This window comes from Scylla paramamosain, chromosome 15 (genome assembly GCF_035594125.1).
Source record: "Scylla paramamosain isolate STU-SP2022 chromosome 15, ASM3559412v1, whole genome shotgun sequence".
NCBI lineage: Eukaryota > Metazoa > Arthropoda > Malacostraca > Decapoda > Portunidae > Scylla > Scylla paramamosain.
The window spans coordinates 4,463,855-4,482,115 of NC_087165.1; the positions used below are offsets into that span (position 1 = coordinate 4,463,855).

Consider the following 18,261-nt stretch of genomic DNA (forward strand, 5'->3'; position numbering starts at 1 on the left):
GCGGTTTAGTTCCGAAAACTCCCCATTGCTTACCTAATTGTTTTCGAAATGTTGCAAATAAGTTAAAACAATGAAAGAAAGAATATAAAGTGTTTCTAAAGATTTTTTTTTATTATAATAAGATCATTCTTGAACTGACCAGATCTACCAAGAAATTTTTCATATTTAGAAGAATTTGTTTACATTTCAGAAATTTCAAATCTTTCAGAATGTTCCACCAGTCACTTTTATAAGTTTGTAGAACATTTTAGAATATTCTATTCAATGTAAACATTTCCAGAATGTTTTAGAACTTTCTAGAATACAGTAGAAATATGTAGAAGCATCAAGAATTTTTAGAATCTACAAATATTTTCTAGAATTATTCAGAATATTCTAAAGTAAGTTCAAGAATATTCTAGAAAGATTGAGAATATTCTGGAACACATTCTAGAAAGACTAAGAATATTCTAGAGTATTGTTTGACAATATAAAAGTAGGGGCTTGCAGACCACCAATCGGGAGGGCGAGGGTGAACCTCCTGCCTGTCTTCATTGCTTCGATGAACAACAGCACCTCAGCCCATACTTCACTACTGCCTTACGTGTCCAGCGACTGCTACTCTTCACTGCCGTTGGGTTCCACCTCAGCCTCCTGAGCAACTAACACCCGCTGATGTCGTCAAGTCCACTCCTCTCCCTGCAATCCTTCATACAGTTCTCCCCACTGTGCAAATGCTAACAAGTAGTAGTCTTTGACGGGTTGACATTTTAGCCCGTGCTGCTCTCTTAGAGAAGTGAAAAAAAAAAAAAAAACACCAATCAGTTATGCTTTGGCTGCCTGAGAAGACATATCATAAGGAGTGAAATGGCATCAAGAAGCTGCCATCATTCTCCAGATACATTCTGCTGCATATGTGTTCTTGTCATCAAGACAAGACCAAAGAAGTTCTCTGTGACAGCATCTGGAAAGATTATGAAATTTAGCTATTTTAGGGCAAAAATTATTTTTAAAAAGCCACAAAAGCAAAGTTTGACAGGAATAATGGACATTTTATATTGTTTTTGCAATGAAACGAATTGGAAAATAATACTTGCTTGTCAAAGACAAAAACTAGTGTTACATAGCGTTATTTTATGAACTACTTTTAAGTCTTCGATGTAGTAACAAAGTAACTAAAAAAATAATTCGCTACACGTTATTTTTTTTTTATTAAAGTAGTTTAAATATAGTGCAGTCAAGCGTTCCGCAGGTTATGTCTCATAGTTTGCTTGGTTCACACACCAATTGTATAGTGTGAATTTCTCATGGCTCTCACAGCAATTACATACAGTGCGAATCCATTATGGGTCACACACCAATTACATATATAGAGTGTGAATACCTTATGGCTCACACAGCAATTGTACTAGTAATATATGCTTCTTTTTCTAGTAGTACTGTAGAGGTGGTCCCCAGGATGAAGATAAACTCGTTGTAAGGCAGCTGCAGATATATTAATAAAACAAAACTGTACAAAATAATAATGAACAGGCCTGCACGTCACATGTCCGCCACCAGGACAAGGACTCCTGATGATGCTGGGGTGGTTGCTGGGCTGGCTCAGGTCACGGCCGGGGCTGGCGTCTGGAGATAAAGAGAGGTTGACCTCACTCCCACGTAGTGATAGCCAAGGCGGCCATCCCTTATAGCTTGTTCTTGCTGTACTGTGGTGAGTGACGCCAAAGGCTCAGTTCGGTGACCGAAATAATATGCTCACTTCATCCAAAACTAAAAGAAACTAATGAGAAAATTCTGCACACTAGTACAAATATGCAACAATAATGTAGGACACAAATATATGATACATATTGTCTCACTCTTTCCCTTAAACTTTTTATTGATGTGTTAAGTTTCATCATATCATTTTTATTAGGACAGGTCCTGAATCTATACGCGTCTCTTATTACATTCGTATGAGAGAGAGAGAGAGAGAGAGAGAGAGAGAGAGAGAGAGAGAGAGAGAGAGAGAGAGAGAGAGAGAGAGAGAGAGAGAGAGAGAGAGCAGCGTTTCCTAACTTTTTATCCGCCATCAGCACTACTGTTAGGTTATTGGTCGGGAATTTGTATCCTTAACTCTGGCTAACATGGTTACTATAGTTGCATTAATACAGTTGAAAATGAAGTTGTCAACTTTTAAAACCGTTGTTCAAACCGTTGTTCTTTGGTGGATTTTCAAAAACTATGTTCAGAATATGTGAGGAAATATAGATTTTAGATAGTAAATCAGTCAGTAACAAAAAAAAAAAATATATATATATATATATATATATATATATATATATATATATATATATATATATATATATATATATATATATATATATATATATATATATATATATATATATATATATATATATATTTCAACACTGACAGGTCTGCCTTCTCAACCAGTTGATAACCGTGATGGGTCCTCACCCAACTCAGTCCCCGCGGCTGCTCACAAGCAGAAAAAAAAAGCATAATAGCATATGAGAGAGAGAGAGAGAGAGAGAGAGAGAGAGAGAGAGAGAGAGAGAGAGAGAGAGAGAGAGAGAGAGAGAGTGTGTGTGTATGTGTGTGTGTGTGTGTGTACTGTGCAGCAACCCTTTACGACAATTTTAAAATGGGAAGAAACTTTTAGAAGCCAAAACACTAGTAAAATACATAACTTTAGAAGAGCAGATTTTGAGGAATTAAAAAGGTACCTCCAAGGAGTTGACTGGCAACGGATGCAGGGTGAGGTCAGGTCCGGGACGGAGTTCAGAGAGATAAGGCAAGATGAGAGAGGTGAGGTGAGGTGTGAGGGTGTAGGACAAGAGGAGGGAAGATGTGTCCGGAAGGGGCGGAGGAGAGAGGGAGGGGGAGATGGGTGTGAGTATGTTGGAAGGTCAGGTCATGCTGAAATGAGAGAGGTGAGGTCGAGGCGAGTAGATGAGGGAGTGGAGAGGATGGTAGGGGCTGAGATGAGGGTATTAGGTGAAGTAAATGTAGATGAGTTGTATAAATATTTCGTAAAGTTCATACGGGTCAGTTGGCAAATATCCCGTATAGGGCAATAAGATCACATAAAAATTACTTTAAATGGATGACTGCTAGGTTAAAACATTATATAGGGCGTAAGAGAAGTATATATAAGAGATTAAGGGCAGGTGAAGAAGTTTTAAGGTCACAATATAATGAATTAATTAGAGCAGTCAGGAAGTTAACGAGGAAAGGTAAGGGCAATTATGAATTAAAGGTAGCCAGCCAGGCGAAGACGGACCCCAAGGAATTTTATCAGGTATACAGGACGAAGAATAAGGATACTATAGGTCCATTAAAGGCAGCAGATGGGGAGCTGGTTAGTTCTGGGGAGGAGATTAGTAAAATTCTGAATGACTATTTTTAACTGTCTTCACCCAGGAAAACATGCAGGATATGACAGATAGTAAACAGATGTTTAGAGCAGATAAGAATGAAAAACTGACAGATATTTTCATAATTGGGGAGATAGTGGAACAGGAGATATATAGGCAAAAAAAAAAAAAGTTCAAGACACCAGGACGAGATGAAATATATCCCAGAGTACTTAAGGAATGCAAAGAGGTTATTAGTGAGCCGTTAGTTTCTGTCTTTAGGAAATCACTTGAGTCAGGTGAGGTACCAGTAATGTGCAGGCAGGCTAATGCCTCCACATTATATTACATTACATTATCTTTAAGAAAGGAGATAAAACTTTAGCGTCTAACTATAGACTTGTCAGCTTAACTTCAGTTGTAGGTAAAATATTGGAGTCAATAATAGCGAAGAATATTAAGGAACACTTAGACAAACATAACTTGATAGATCAGTCACAGCATCGCTTCAAAAAGGGGAAGTCTTGCCTGACAAACTTGTTAAGTTTTAACAGTAAAGTGTATGAGGCAGTAGATAATGGTAATAGTTATGATATCTTATATCTGGACTTTAGTAAAGCATTTGACAAGGTACCCCATCAAAAAAGGTCAGGACACACGGGATAGATGGGAAGGTGTTAGGCTGGATAGGCTTAGCGACAGACGACAAAGAGTTGTAATAAACGGCTCGAAATCCGAGTGGGGTCATATAAATGGTGGGGTGCCACAGGGATCAGTATTAAGGCCATTGTTATTTCTAATATATATCAATGACTTGGATAGTGGAATTAGTAGTGATGTTAGTAAATTTGCGGATTATATAGGTAGATTAATTAGGTCAGAATCGGATGCCATCGCCTTGCAGGCAGATTTAGATAGAATGAATGAATGGACGGACAGATGGCAAATGCAATTTAATATCAATAAATGCAAAGTACTCAGCGTAGGTAGAGGAAACCCATACAGTAGGTATACATTAAACAACCAAACTCTGGTAGGTACAGGGTACGAGAAAGATTTAGGAGTTATAGTTAGCTCTGAACTCCGTCTAGGAAAACAATGCATAGAGGCCAGATACAGGGCAAATAGGCTACTAGGATTAATTTTCAGGAGTGTTAAAAGTAGAAGGCCGGAAGTAATATTAAAATTATACTTGGCGCTGGTCAGACCTCGTCTAGACTACGCTGTGCAGTTCTGGTCCCCACATTACAGGAAAGATATAGGTCTATTAGAATCAGTACAAAGGAGAATGACTAAAAGGATACAGGGGATGAGGAGTATTCCTTAAGAGGCGAGATTGAAGTTGTTAAATTTGCATTCTTTAGAGAGACGTAGGTTAAGAAGGGACCTGATAGAAGTCTTTAAGTGGTATAAGGGTTATAACAAGGGAGATGTAAGCAAAATTCTTAGGATCAGTAACCAGGGTAGAACAAGAAATAACGGATTCAAGCTTGAAAAATTTAGGTCTAGGAAGGAGATAGGAAAAAAATTGGTTTTCAAATAGAGTGGTAGATGAGTGGAACGGACTCAGTAATCATGTTGTTAATGCTAGGCCATTAGAGAGCTTTAAGAGAAGATTAGGCAGGTTTATGGATGGGGATAATAGATGGAAATAGGTAGGTATATTTCATACTGGGACTGCCACGTGTAAGCCTGATCGCTTCTTGCAGCTTCCCTTATTTCTTATGTTCTTAAGTTCTTATGACCTGACCCCACCTCAGTTGCCGTCCGTGGGAAATTTTCCTCTGGCCTTTCCCACACCCGCCAATTCACTCATCAAATGGAATGTTACACTTTGTCTCACCTTTTTAACCTCTTTCCCTTCTCAAGCTTCATATTCATAAACATTAAAATTTACTGTTCTAAAATTAAACAAAGAGTAGCTGTGCACCATCCAAGGAAGTCAAATCCAAGGAGACTACAGCTTCCTTGGCAATATCTAAGCATGTCGGAGGTGGGGCATGCACTGATTGCAGTACATGGCATGCTGTACAGCGACCCACAGCATTCATCGATCAAGGACTCCACTCACGTCAGCATATCTTACCTCATCCATAACAGATGAGGCTAAGTAGCGCTTTAAAAAGTGGTACAAGCGACATATCGTGGTTGGCATTAGCATTAGATGTCCTATTGTGCGCATTTACGCAGGATAAACATGGCGCGGACAGGCACAACAGACAGGCAGCTATTATTCTTCCCACACATTGGAGGTGAGGGGGAGAGCGTGAACAAATGAAGGTTTCATGATCCCTGATAACTTTTCATACCTTTCGGTTATCAACATTTTTTTTTAAGACTTGTTTTCCTCTTCCCGTCAGCTATAACATCTAAAATTTCCTTCCCTCGCATAACTTTCACACTGATTTTCAGTGCCATTCCAAACACCGCCCATAGTGATGTCACGCATTGCACTTTCCTACCTATACCTACTTTTCTCAAATAATCACATTCTTCGGCCTAAAGAAACGTATGTTCAGGGGCGCTGCACTCTGAACAGACTGGCTGTCGCTGGTTGGTAGAGCGAGCGGCCTCTGGTAACCCTACACGGGCCTATTATCTCAGTGTGGGAGGCTTGGCTTGAGGAGCCCCACTCGCAGTGGAGTTTGGCCAGTCAGTGAGTCATATCTCGCCAGTGTTGACCTTGACTTTGACATGGACAGATATTTTGCTTCTCTCTGAAAAAAAATGTAAGTACTTATCGTTTTCTTTTTAACGTTTGTCGATTATCCTTGACTTACAAGAATGACGCTAAACTGCAAGACCATAACCATAACCATTAAAGCACAGTAAGCCAGATAGAATGGTGAATACGACTGCGGTACAGTCCTGTTGTCAAAACAAACAATACAGTACACATTTAGGTTTTCTTTCGAGACCGACGGCAAGGGAGCTATAGCCACTACGTGGTTAACGTGAGGTGCAGCGCGTCAGTCCATTAAAGAGGTGGAGCTATACCACAGGCCTGTCAGATGTTTGTGAGGGGAGTGATGATGGTAGATGAAGGCAACCCAAAACATCCATTTATGTCATTAACATTAATTATAGCTGAAAACATATTGGGTACTTTGGGAGCAAATTAATACCCATTGTATTCTTAATTACTAACCACAATATGCTTGATCCGCTATCTATGCTTGAAATTTGTTATACTTTTTGTGATTACTGACTTGTCTTTGCCAGAATACGCGAGGGGAGTATGTGGCGACTACAACGTCCTTTGACTTTGTGTGTAGCGGGCAGGGTAAACTATCCATGCAGAACAGCGACGGCAGCAGGAACAGCTAGCTCGCCATGTACTACCACGCCACCCTTACAAGAGGTGCCCGGCCCTCGATGTTATCCAGTAATGGGCACCCTCTTTGATATGATCTTCGATAAAGGTATATGAACTGTGTGTGTGTGTGTGTGTGTGTGTGTGTGTGCGTGCGCGCGCGTGCGCCGAGAGAGAGAGAGAGAGAGAGAGAGAGAGAGAGATTCGTTACTCTCCGGCCAGGTAGTCTCTGAATAAATATTTGATGTAGCCTCGCACAGGTTAGCTCGCGCTTTGGTCACAATGGATGAAATATATGTGAAGATATTTTCTTTCAAGTTTTAATTGGTATTTACTCATTTTGATTATTTGAGAAATGGATTTTGTGACAAAGTATTATTAGGTAGAATATAAAAAGCGAAAGAAACCTGCAAAGACGTGAGCCAACTTTTGATAAGTTTATGAGTGTAGCATAATCATGTGATTTTTTTTTTTTTCGAAACATGAAAATTTTCAACAGATATTAAGGCATCCAAATGTTAATAAAATTTTCAAGTTTATATCAAAATTGTAACAAAGTTTTGTGTATTCTTAAATCGTTGTGTATACGATACAAAAGGTAGACATTTTTCTGTATATATACATAAACAGCTTGGTATGAAGGTAACCTGGAGAAATCTAACTCACAACTAATCATAACTTATGACACCACTTCATATAAGTTAATGAGTGATGAAGCTGTACTATAGAGTGAAATGCTGGCTGGGGCATCTGTACCTCTAAAATAACATTCTAATAAATTTATTAAGTTGTTTCTTCACCCATGATACATATACTGAATTTTAGAAGATGATTTCATAGAAAGAATGGCAGAAAGTGGGATGAATAAGAATAAGAGTATAGTTAAGTAATGTGGGTGCAAGAGGCCAACCTCTTCAGTAAAGTAAAGAGAGAAGAATTGAGAGAGTGATGAGAGAAAAATTAGAGGATTAGAAGAATCAAGGAAAGAATGTAAGAGCACGATTAAATGGAGACATCTGTCATGGCCATCTGACTGAGAGAGTCCTTAGGAACAGAAATCAGATATAGACAAATACTACACAGGATTCCCTGTAGGTATGATTCACTTCCCATCCCCTCAGGATCTGCACCATCTACACCCTATGGTCACTGTGAAACATGACTAATTTCTTAACTGATGGACAATACAGAACAGGATTCAGTCCAAAGTAGACACGAGTCATGTAACCCAACTAATGTTAAACAAAAAAAATATTGATGCACTGCAGGCTTTAGCATATTGTGAGTCAGCAATTACTGGCTAAGAAAATGAAAATAGGTATATAGTTTCTGATCACTAAGAACAACTGGTTGTGTAGCTGTTTTGTAAATCTGTGTTGTTTTATTTGATCACAAGCAAACAAGAAATCATGGCATGAAAGTAGTAACTGCCAGCTTCATCCATAGTGCATTGTGTAGAATTATGTAAGTTAATGAGTTAGCTTTTTCTGAATTAACACAAATGGTCCACAGGAATGTGATGACCATTTAACTTGTAAAGTTGGATATAGTTTATTTACTGAAGAATAAACTCTATCTGGTAATGCAGTAAATGACCATCATGTATGTTTACCATAGTTTGGGTGGATTTGTACCATAGGATCCAGGGGTGGCTGGTCCATAAGGGCTGGTGGGTTGCAGACTTCCAGCCTTGCCAGGCTGATGAGTGTTTTATTCATATAATTCATTTTATATTCCATTCAGTATTCTAAAAAAATTTTTTCTGTCATTTTCTAACACAAAATACTAGCAGATTAGGTAAATTAATTACAGAGTAAACCACTTCTTCCAGGATTGGTTCAGTGCCAACCTGTCGGGGAGCAGCCAGCCTGTGGGGTGTAGCAAAGCTGGAGTCAGTTTAGCCCTATGCTGCACCCTGAACAAAAAGTGTCGCTCACCCTCTGTGTCAGTTAAACTAATAGTGCATTACATCTGATTCGTGAATACTAGTCAGTTTTAGCACCCTACGTTTCAGTGTCCTGGTTACTTCAATATTACTTATTTTACTTAATAACTTGATAAATGTTCCTCATAGCTTGGGCAACGCATAAATTTTAAATTATGAGGCTATGAGGAACAAAACGTAATGTTTGTGATTCAAATAAAAATGCCTCATTAGTATTGTAATTTAAAATTATTATGCAAACCAGTTCTTTTTTACCATGAGCAGCCACTAATAGCATCTGTGTGTGTGTGTGTGTGTGTGTGTGTGTGTGTGTGTGTGTGTGTGTGTGTGTGTGTTTTTACCTAGTTATGTTGTATAGGGCATAATCCAAAGCTCATTTTGTCCTGTCTCCATATCCATATTTATCCAGTTTGTCTTTCAGTGTGTACACTGTTTGCTGCAACCACCTCTTCCTTCAAATAATTCCAGATTTCAATAGCTCAATATGGGAAGCTGTATTTCTTGATGTCACTTGAATATCCACTCTTTATTTTTTTCCCATGCCTCCTTGTACATCTCCCTCCCTCATCCATCTGTGGCACCAAGTCATTTCCGTCTATTCTTTCTATATTGTTTACTAATTTATACATTGGTATCAGGTATCTTCTTTCTCTTCTCTCTTGTAGTGTTGGTAATCCCATCTCTTCAATTCTTTCTTCATAGCTGAAGTCTTTCAATTCTGGAGCCATCTTTGTTGCTATCCTCTGTATTCTTTCCAATTTCTGTATATCTTTTTATTCTATGTGGAGCTTAAACTACTACTGCATACTCCAGTTGAGGATGTATCATGCTTTTTATAATTTTCTGAATTTCTTTATCCAAATAGTTAAACACCACCCTAATGTTTGTTAACAAGCTGTATCTAGACCCAAATATCTCATTTATGTGTCTCCCAGGTGAAAGTGTGTCCTGAATCATTACTTCCAAATCTTTTACTTCATTACTTTTCATTATTATTTGTCCTCTCATTTTGTAATTCCATGGTCTCTTTTTTACTATTTCCTATTTCCAACAACAACATTTTCTGGCATTAAATTCTAGCTTCCAGTTTTGACTCCATGCATGTATCTTTTCAATATCCTTTTTGCAACTCCTTGCACATTATCAACAACACATGAAGGATATAAAACCTTCATTGAAATAATTGCAACGTGGTCTGCCCACAATCTTTCATCTACTGTTTTCCTTCAATTTCCTTTCTTTTACTTCTGTCCAAATTCTTTGATATTCTCAATCTTTCTACAAGCAAAAGAAAAAGAAAAAAAAAAGAAAAAAAAAACCTTGCAGTCATTTTCATCCTTTATTATTTTCATTATTTTTGCATCATCAGCAAACAGGTTTATATAACTATTTAAATTATCTGTCATATTATTTACATATATTTGAAACAATAGGTGCCAACACAGATCCTTGCAGTACCCCGCTTGTCATTTCATGCCAACTTGAATTAGTGTCTGTGATTACTATTATCATTTCCCTCCCTTGTAAATAATCCTCTCTCTATCTCAATGTTGCTCCTTTTAGTCCTCCTCCATTCTCTAGCTTCCACATAAGACTTTTGTGGGGAACTTTATTAAATATTTTTTTTATGATCCATGTATACCGCATCAATCCCTCCATCCATCCCTCTTTTGCACCCCATCTATTACTCTCTTATAGAAGCTCAGTAGATTTGTGACAATGCTTGTTAGTGACACCAGTGTGTGTGTGTGTGTGTGTGTGTGTGTTTGATAATGCTATTCTCATCTAACCTTCAGATTTCAATAAGGATAAGATTCACATCTACTTCAAGAAGCTCTTCCAGAAGTATGGGTCAGTGGTGCGTGTCAAGTTCCCTGGCCAGCCCACTATGGTGATGGTCCACAATCCTGAAGACCTCCTGTTCATCCTGAATGCAACCATGCATAATCCTGTAAGGCCTCCAATGGAAAGTCTCAAGAAAGCCAGATATGAAAATGACTATTATGAAAAGAAGTCTGGCCTTGTGTCTGAGTAAGGAAAACTTAATCTATGTTTTTTGTGCATTCATATATGTGAGTGTTTTTGGGATAGGATTCAGTTAAGCTCCCATAGTGTTCTAGAATACTGGTCTTGACCGTTTTTCTGTATAGTATGTATGTGAAGCTATATGCCAAGGCATGAAATTATGTTTATGTATTATATCATAATACCATTACACCTCTGTAATCAGGAAAATTACTTGAAATAGTAATAATGGTAAAGTGACTATTTTAAGTCTATTTAAAGATGCCATCACACTATGCAAAATTCAAGAGAATGTGCTTATGTGAAGAAGTTGCTGACCAAATGTCTTGTCTCAAAATATGATAGCTGAGTTTAGTTATACTTTATGTGAGGCAGGTGTTTAGTGAACAACACTAAATTGGTTGAGTGAGCTCAATCATGCACTAAAATTTTATTTTACTTTATGATGTACTGTATTCTATTCATGCTCTCACTATAGTGGATAAATACTGTTTTTCTCTTACTGTTTTCTTTACTCTTAATGTTATACAGTAGTTCTATTTGTAAGAATTATAGGTAACTGTTTCAATCCCTGATGCTTTTTTCTCATTAGTATATTTACTGAAAGGATGCACATGAGAGTTCCAGAATAGCTCTCTGCTACCTTTCTCCAGGTATCGAATACTAACATAATTAATACAATTCTGGTATATATGTAGAGTTTATTTATATATTTATTTTCCTAATCCATAAATTTTCTCATTCTTGTATCCTAACTTTATTAGATTTTATTCTAAATCATACAAGCCTTATTTCATCCAATAATGTACTTCTGTCATCCACAGCATGCAAATATAATTCAAAGAGTGGCTTTCCAGGAATGGTGAGGAGTGGGCACGTTTGGCAACTGTCCTGCGGCCCAAAGTGCTGCGTCCCAATAATGTGAGCCAGTACTTGGCAAGGATGGACCAAGTGACCCTTGACTTCTTACAAAGGTATGACAAGTGAGTGACATACTTAAGGCCTCTTGTTTTCTCCAATAATCAAGGTTCCTATAGTTATGAAACATCCATGTCAAGTACATACTAATGATATGAGGTTGGTTGAATAGTAACTTATATAGAGGGGAATCTATTCTTTTCCCAAGAACCAATGGTGACAGTAACATGAATGTGCTCATGAATCAATATTATCATGGATATCTTGGGTGAGTGATTTAATCAAGACAAGAATCCCATCACGGAAACATGAAAACTTTCTTAACCTGAACACTTTTAATATTTCATAATGACTTGAGAACAGTTCCGACCTGAGTCTCTGAAAATAAATTAGTAAAAATGAAATACAATCTAGCAAATATCTAGACTTAATCAGTGACACTCTGCCATATTTAAATACTGCTGCTGCTGTTGTTGCCTGTATCTCAGTGAAATGTCACACCCTCTCAAATGACAAGTCATACCTGATCTCAGCACACTTGTGTAAACAACTTACCTACCAGGTGTGTCTTTTCCCTGATGGGAAAACATCTGTCCTTTCCTTTCCTTCTTTCTCACAAGTACTAATCCCTGCTTCCTTGCTTCTTTCTTTGACCTCTGCTATTTTGAACATACATGTATGACCTATGTACATGTTTTTGCTTTCTTGTTTGATTCACATCATTGTCTGTGTAACAAATTAATGGAGGCTGACCTCTCCAATGAGGAGTCAGTAGTCAGAGTTCATTGGAGTCAGGAGAGTCTATACCCAGTCTACACACAATCAGCAGTCTGTATTTACTCTCCTTATAAAATAAATTGATGAAGCAGGAAAATATGATTCCTTCCCCATGAGACTGTATTATAAGGAGAGAGACAGCATGGGAGAAAGTACTGAGGAACCAGTGAGAGAGTTTAAACTTCAGTACCACATGCTACCAACAATCAGGGATCAGAGGTGCCAGTGACATAAGTTGGTGCCAGTAGTGCAAGCTGGTACCATTCAGTACATAATGGTAAATTTAACAGCAGTGGTTTGGTATGCCACAACTAATCCAAGTCCTTAGAATTATGTGACTATGAACCTTTCCCTTCATTAAACCACTTTTTCTTTATGCATCATTTAAGAAAGCTGATATATGTAAGCATATATAGAACAAAACAATAATAATAATTTCACTCCACTTTCTACCAGTCTCATCCATCCTTATTTATTACACATTTCATTCCCTTCTCTATGCTTCTTATATTTCCTCTTCCTTTTTTCATACATGTCTCAGGAGCATTCAACTGCATGATCATTCCCTGCATGATCTGTCCATATTGTGCTCACCTGCTTCTCTTATTGTATTTGTCCTACATGCATCCATTTTCTGTTTTCTTACTTATACTGCACACTTCTTTTCCACTCCTAATATTTTCTCTTTTAGACCCTCAAACACAATATCTGCTTTCTCACTTCATATGTTATCTATTGTATTTCTCATAAATAGATGCATATGTAGATGCTCCTTTCTCATTTCTTTAATATTCAGGTTCTTGATCGCTATGTTCACTTGTCCTACAATACAGTTAAGTATTACTGTTATTAATGAGTCAAATTCATCAGGGATTATATGGCTATTTCATTTTGAAAAATCAGTAACATGGAAGGAGGAATCCTTCCTATTCTAAAATGTATCGGTTAGACTCATTGCTTAAAGTGGTTAGTAGCATCCTTGGGCAGTTTTGCTGTGTACATAAACCTTTGCAAAGCAGCAATACATAAAATGATACTTTGCAGCTTGTCTTGAAAATAAAAATCACATATGTTTATTTAAAAACTACACAATTTCCTCTTTCAGAATATCTACTCTTCGAGACACCAGTGGGGAAGTCAACATTGACTTCATAGAAGAATTGAATAAATGGTCTTCAGAATGTAAGTAAAATCAAATGTACATACTACTTTTTATACTATATATATATATATATATATATATATATATATATATATATATATATATATATATATATATATATATATATATATATATATATATATTTTTTTTTTTATTATTGTTTATTTATTTATTTTATTTTTTTTATTTATTTTATTTATTTTTTTTTTTTACTGTTGACTTGAAGTCAGTCAGGCCAAAGGCCAGAGTTAAATGAAAGGAAATACACTGCAGATGGCAAAAAGCAATTCAAAGGATAAGAAGAGGGGTTCCCTCCCTGCTCCAAAATGTTTCATCATATCTAGATATACTATTCACTGTTATTCACTTCAGATAATTTAGCCAGTAATTAACCCATTTTCTCCTTCTTGATTATAATTTTTTTTAAAAGTCAGGATAAGGACCATATCAGTGAGTCATCTAAATCTGTTGTATCATTGAGGTCAATGAGTACACTTTTATTTATGCTTATGCATTGTAGTAGCAGTTTTTAAGCCTGTTTCTTTTTTACTGATCCACTTTTCAAGATTAAAGTCAAGGCAAATGAGCACATCATATTCACTCTCAATAAATGTGTGGCATATGTCCATTAATTACATGCAAGCTTTAACGTGTCTGAACTCTATTATGAACCTATAGAATTACCAGCTTTCTTTGAATAAATCAATGTTTTTAATAGCTTTGGTAGCTAAATTTCTGTCTTTCCATCTCATCCTCTGTCCTGCTTTTGAGCTAACCAGCTGATCAAACCTGCTTTGGAGCAAGAAATCAGAAACTGTACAGCTCTGGCACTGTTGATTGAAAACATATACATAGGATGAAAGCCAGATGGGCTGAGTATGGGAATAAACTTAATATACCAGATGCACCCTGTCTCAAAAGTGTGGATTTTTCTGATAATTCTTGATAGTCACAATTCTTTAAATCTTGTTCCAGTAAGTTACAAGTCACTGTCCATTATGCATTATGTGACAACCAAACCAAATGCTCTTAGTAATGCATATAGACTGTACTTGACAGTACAGTGGGATCTCACATCTAATGAATTAGCATCCTGTAACATTATTGGACCTTTACCCATATTCATATCTAACGTATGAGTTTCAAATCTAACGAAATAATTCCAGGCACCTGGTTCAAACCAGCTGCCCCTTAAAGGAGTGTGTGTGACCTCATTATGATGAAGTTATTTTGTACTGAGTATTTAGGTGTGGCCCGCTTGGGGATTTAGGTTTCCTCTACCCTACCAAATCTATTTGTGCCTCACCTAAGATGATCTGAGAATATTCCCGCTTTCAGTTAAAGGTCCTCTATTGATCTTTTCTTCTAAGATTTTTTTCCATCATAAATAAATTCTTTCTCGTTACTGTGAAATACACAAGGGCGTGTGGCAGGTGTGGAAGGGTAACTTTTCATTGTTGATGGTGAGGAAGTGACTGCAATCACCTGTCTCCACCTGAACTGTGGTGTGTGGCTGTGGCTGATCACTGTGTGACCTTGGTATATGCTGTACACCAAAATCACTGCCATAATTCATTATTATTCATAATATTTTCATTATTATTAAAGAAATTGATGTACTCAGATTGATACTGAAGCAACAAACAATTAATATGTCAGACAGACACACAAGTGTTGTAACTGATATGGGAGGGTGTTGGACTGAAGAATCCCCACAGGGGCCATGTCTAAATGCTCAGTACAAAATTATTTTTACTTCGTCCGCTCATACCTTCTCTACCACTGGGCCACTAACCCCAGTGGCAGTCTCCATTCTCTGTCCATGTTGCATAGTTGATTCTTGCCCATGCTACTGTCACCTAAATTCCCATCTTGTATATTTGGTGGTAGATCACATCTTGTGCCATGTTGCCCTTAACTTTCAGAATGAAAGGGTTGGGGTTGAAGGATAAAGAGCCCATGAAACTTGGGCAAGTTATGACAAATCTTGATGAAAATGAAGGAAAACAAACCGTCAGTGATGATAAGGACATAAATAATCTAACTGATGATATTCTGAATGATTTTTCTGGACTTATTTGGAAGGAAAATACAGTGTCCACAAAAAAGTATTGACAGCCTTATCCCCACACCTACAGCCCACACACAAAAAGATAAATAAAACACAATAATACTTATATATTAGTATTTAATCATCTGGCCCTTCTTGATAACCATCTTGAGTCTCCTAGGCATAGATAGAATCAGCAAGTTTCTTGAAATAATTAAGTTCTAAGTCCACAGTTTCTTGATTTCATCAGTCAGCCGTGGTACTGAAGATGTATCACATGTTGCAAGCCATTCCTTTATACAACTCTTGAATTTAAATCTAGGGAGTTACCTGGCCAAGCAAGAAGCTGTATGTCATGTCATATTCTTTCAGCCATTTCATCACTTTTTTTTTTTTTTTTTTTTTTTTGCCTTATGGCATGGTGCACCATCCTGCATGAAAGTGTAATAACCATGCAAATCATGGAAAAAAGAGCATATGATCATCAGCACTTGAATATAAAGATCAGCTCTCATTGTCTGGCTCTTAGGCAAAAAATACAGGCCTGCACATTCCCCAGGACCACTAAAAGCTCCCTATGCCATCACGCTGTCTGGATGTTTCAGTTTTTTCCATAAACTGAGGCACATAGTGGTCAGAATTCCATGGTTATCTTATCCTTCCAGGCCATGCTCTGATGCACCTGAAGTTGCTTTCATCACTGAAAAGCACCTTACTCCACTGCTCTTTAGTCCAATTCTTATATTTGTGGGTAAAACCAAGTCTTTTCTTCACCATCGCCTTGGTGAGCAGCAGTTTCCAAGCAGGCTTGAATGTGGGGAGATTGAGTTCCTTCTGAAGCCTGTGCTCTATCATCCATTCTAAGATATTTTCCAGCAGTTTGGGATGAGTCTTCTTCAGTTAACCACCTGTAAGTCATGGATCTTTCAATAATTCATGCTTCTGAAGCTTGTCAGGTGGAGGTTTTCTTCAGTCTCCCAGTGACAGGTTTTCGAGATGGGACCACAAGCAGAGGAAGGTCCTGAGCAGCAGTAACCACAGGTCTGGTAGTCCTCTCACTTTGACCTGTATACCAGACAATTTCTTTCGTAGTGACATTTTCATTCCTCCAGGTCAAAATTCTAGCCTTTCCTTCATTAGAGAGGTTACCTGGAGCCATCTGAACAAGGCTGTAAGAAAACTACAGCAGCAACAAGAATTGCAAATACAGGATTCTAGCATGGAACAAACCAGCATACACTCCCTCTCTGGTACAGCTCACAGAGCACTGAGCAGGAAAAGGTGACATGCATGGAGGTCCAGAGGGATACATAAGTTGCCAGATGTATAATGACTTCTGTCAGCCAAATAACAGTGAGGAGAGAGTTAGGTGTTTTGTCTGCTTCTTACCAGGGATTTCTAACGTAAGGTGGTCAGAACTTTTGTGGACACCGTACTAATGTAGATGAAAGGATAAAAAAAACTCAGAGAGAGAGAGGATAGTGGAGGTGGTGGTAGGGTGGTGTACTTGTGGGAGCAGACTGACTGTAGTCTCTCTTCTGTCTCGGATACTGTTTGTCTTACCCATGCACTTAATTTCATCATTCACATGCGAGTTATTTACATTATGTCTTAGGTGTTTACTTTATATTTTCTATCAATACATTTGATTAAAAACTTAAAGTAACACCAATACCATGTTTTGAGTAAGAATTTTTATTACATATTGTAATTTTTCCCACTGGTTTATGTGATCACATCTAACAAATTCACATGTAACAAGTTTTTTTAGTACCTATCACTCGTTAGATGCAAGATCTTACATTAAAATTAGGTATATACACATTTCCCCTTGTGGTGGTAGGGAGAAGAATGCTGCTGCCAAATTCCTAGCATGTCATTAAAGGCAACTAAACAGGACAGAGCGAGAGGACTAAGAATTCCCCTCTTCTCTATCTTTATTCCCCACAATGAGACAATATAATGATTTGTCATGTCTGTTTCCCTTTATGAAGGATTTCAGTTTGTATACCTGTGAGGAAGAAGAGTAAGATGGAAGATGAGAATTAGGGACATAAGGAGAATATAAAGGCAAGGAGGAAGGAGGGAATACTGAAGAATATAATAGTTAATTGGTGAAGGAAGAGTATAAAAAGAAGAAAGGAAGGGAATTATTTAAGTCAGTCTCTCTCTCTCTCTCTCTCTCTCTCTCTCTCTCTCTCTCTCTCTCTCTCTCTCTCTCTCTCTCTCTCTCTCTCTCTCTCTCTCTCTCTCTCTCTCTCTCTCTCTCTCTCTCTCTCTCTCTCTCTCTCTCTCTGTAATGACTCTTGTTTTGAAACACTGATGTATTAAGCTACAACCAGCCATGCACAACAATAATTATAAACACAAGTGGCTGGGAAGTGACTGGATGTCCAAAAAGTACAACAGTTTACAAGGGATTATTGAAAATTACTGAGAGATGTTAGAACACTGCAATAAAAATGTAAGACAAATCCAAGGGGATTTTAACATCAACACAGTAGATTGGAGAAGTTCAGGAGCAAGAACAACAGAAAATCAGTGGATCAGTAAAATACTAAATTTAACACATAATTTCTTATTAACCCTGTACCTATTAAAACAAACTGCAGTTGCAAGAGGGATGCATGAACACTCACTATTGCACTTATGAAATTTATAGTATAAAATCTGTTATAAAATTAAATTTTGTTTATGACATTTTGGAAGTTAAACTAACCATTTAAACCAGGG

The 18,261-nt window shown here is 37.4% G+C and overlaps 1 protein-coding gene across 1 annotated transcript in view; it reads left to right on the forward strand.

Annotated features, from left to right (window-relative positions):
- Positions 1–5,468: 5,468 nt before the first annotated feature.
- Positions 5,469–18,261, forward strand: part of LOC135107290 (probable cytochrome P450 49a1) — a 39,224-nt gene continuing 26,431 nt past the window's right edge. Inside the window, exons 1-5 of the mRNA XM_064016964.1 lie at positions 5,469–5,590; positions 6,561–6,760; positions 10,393–10,627; positions 11,479–11,604; positions 13,422–13,498. Of these exons, the coding sequence (XP_063873034.1) occupies positions 6,577–6,760; positions 10,393–10,627; positions 11,479–11,604; positions 13,422–13,498 (622 nt within the window). The 5' untranslated portion in view covers positions 5,469–5,590; positions 6,561–6,576. The remainder of the gene's footprint in view (positions 5,591–6,560; positions 6,761–10,392; positions 10,628–11,478; positions 11,605–13,421; positions 13,499–18,261) is intronic.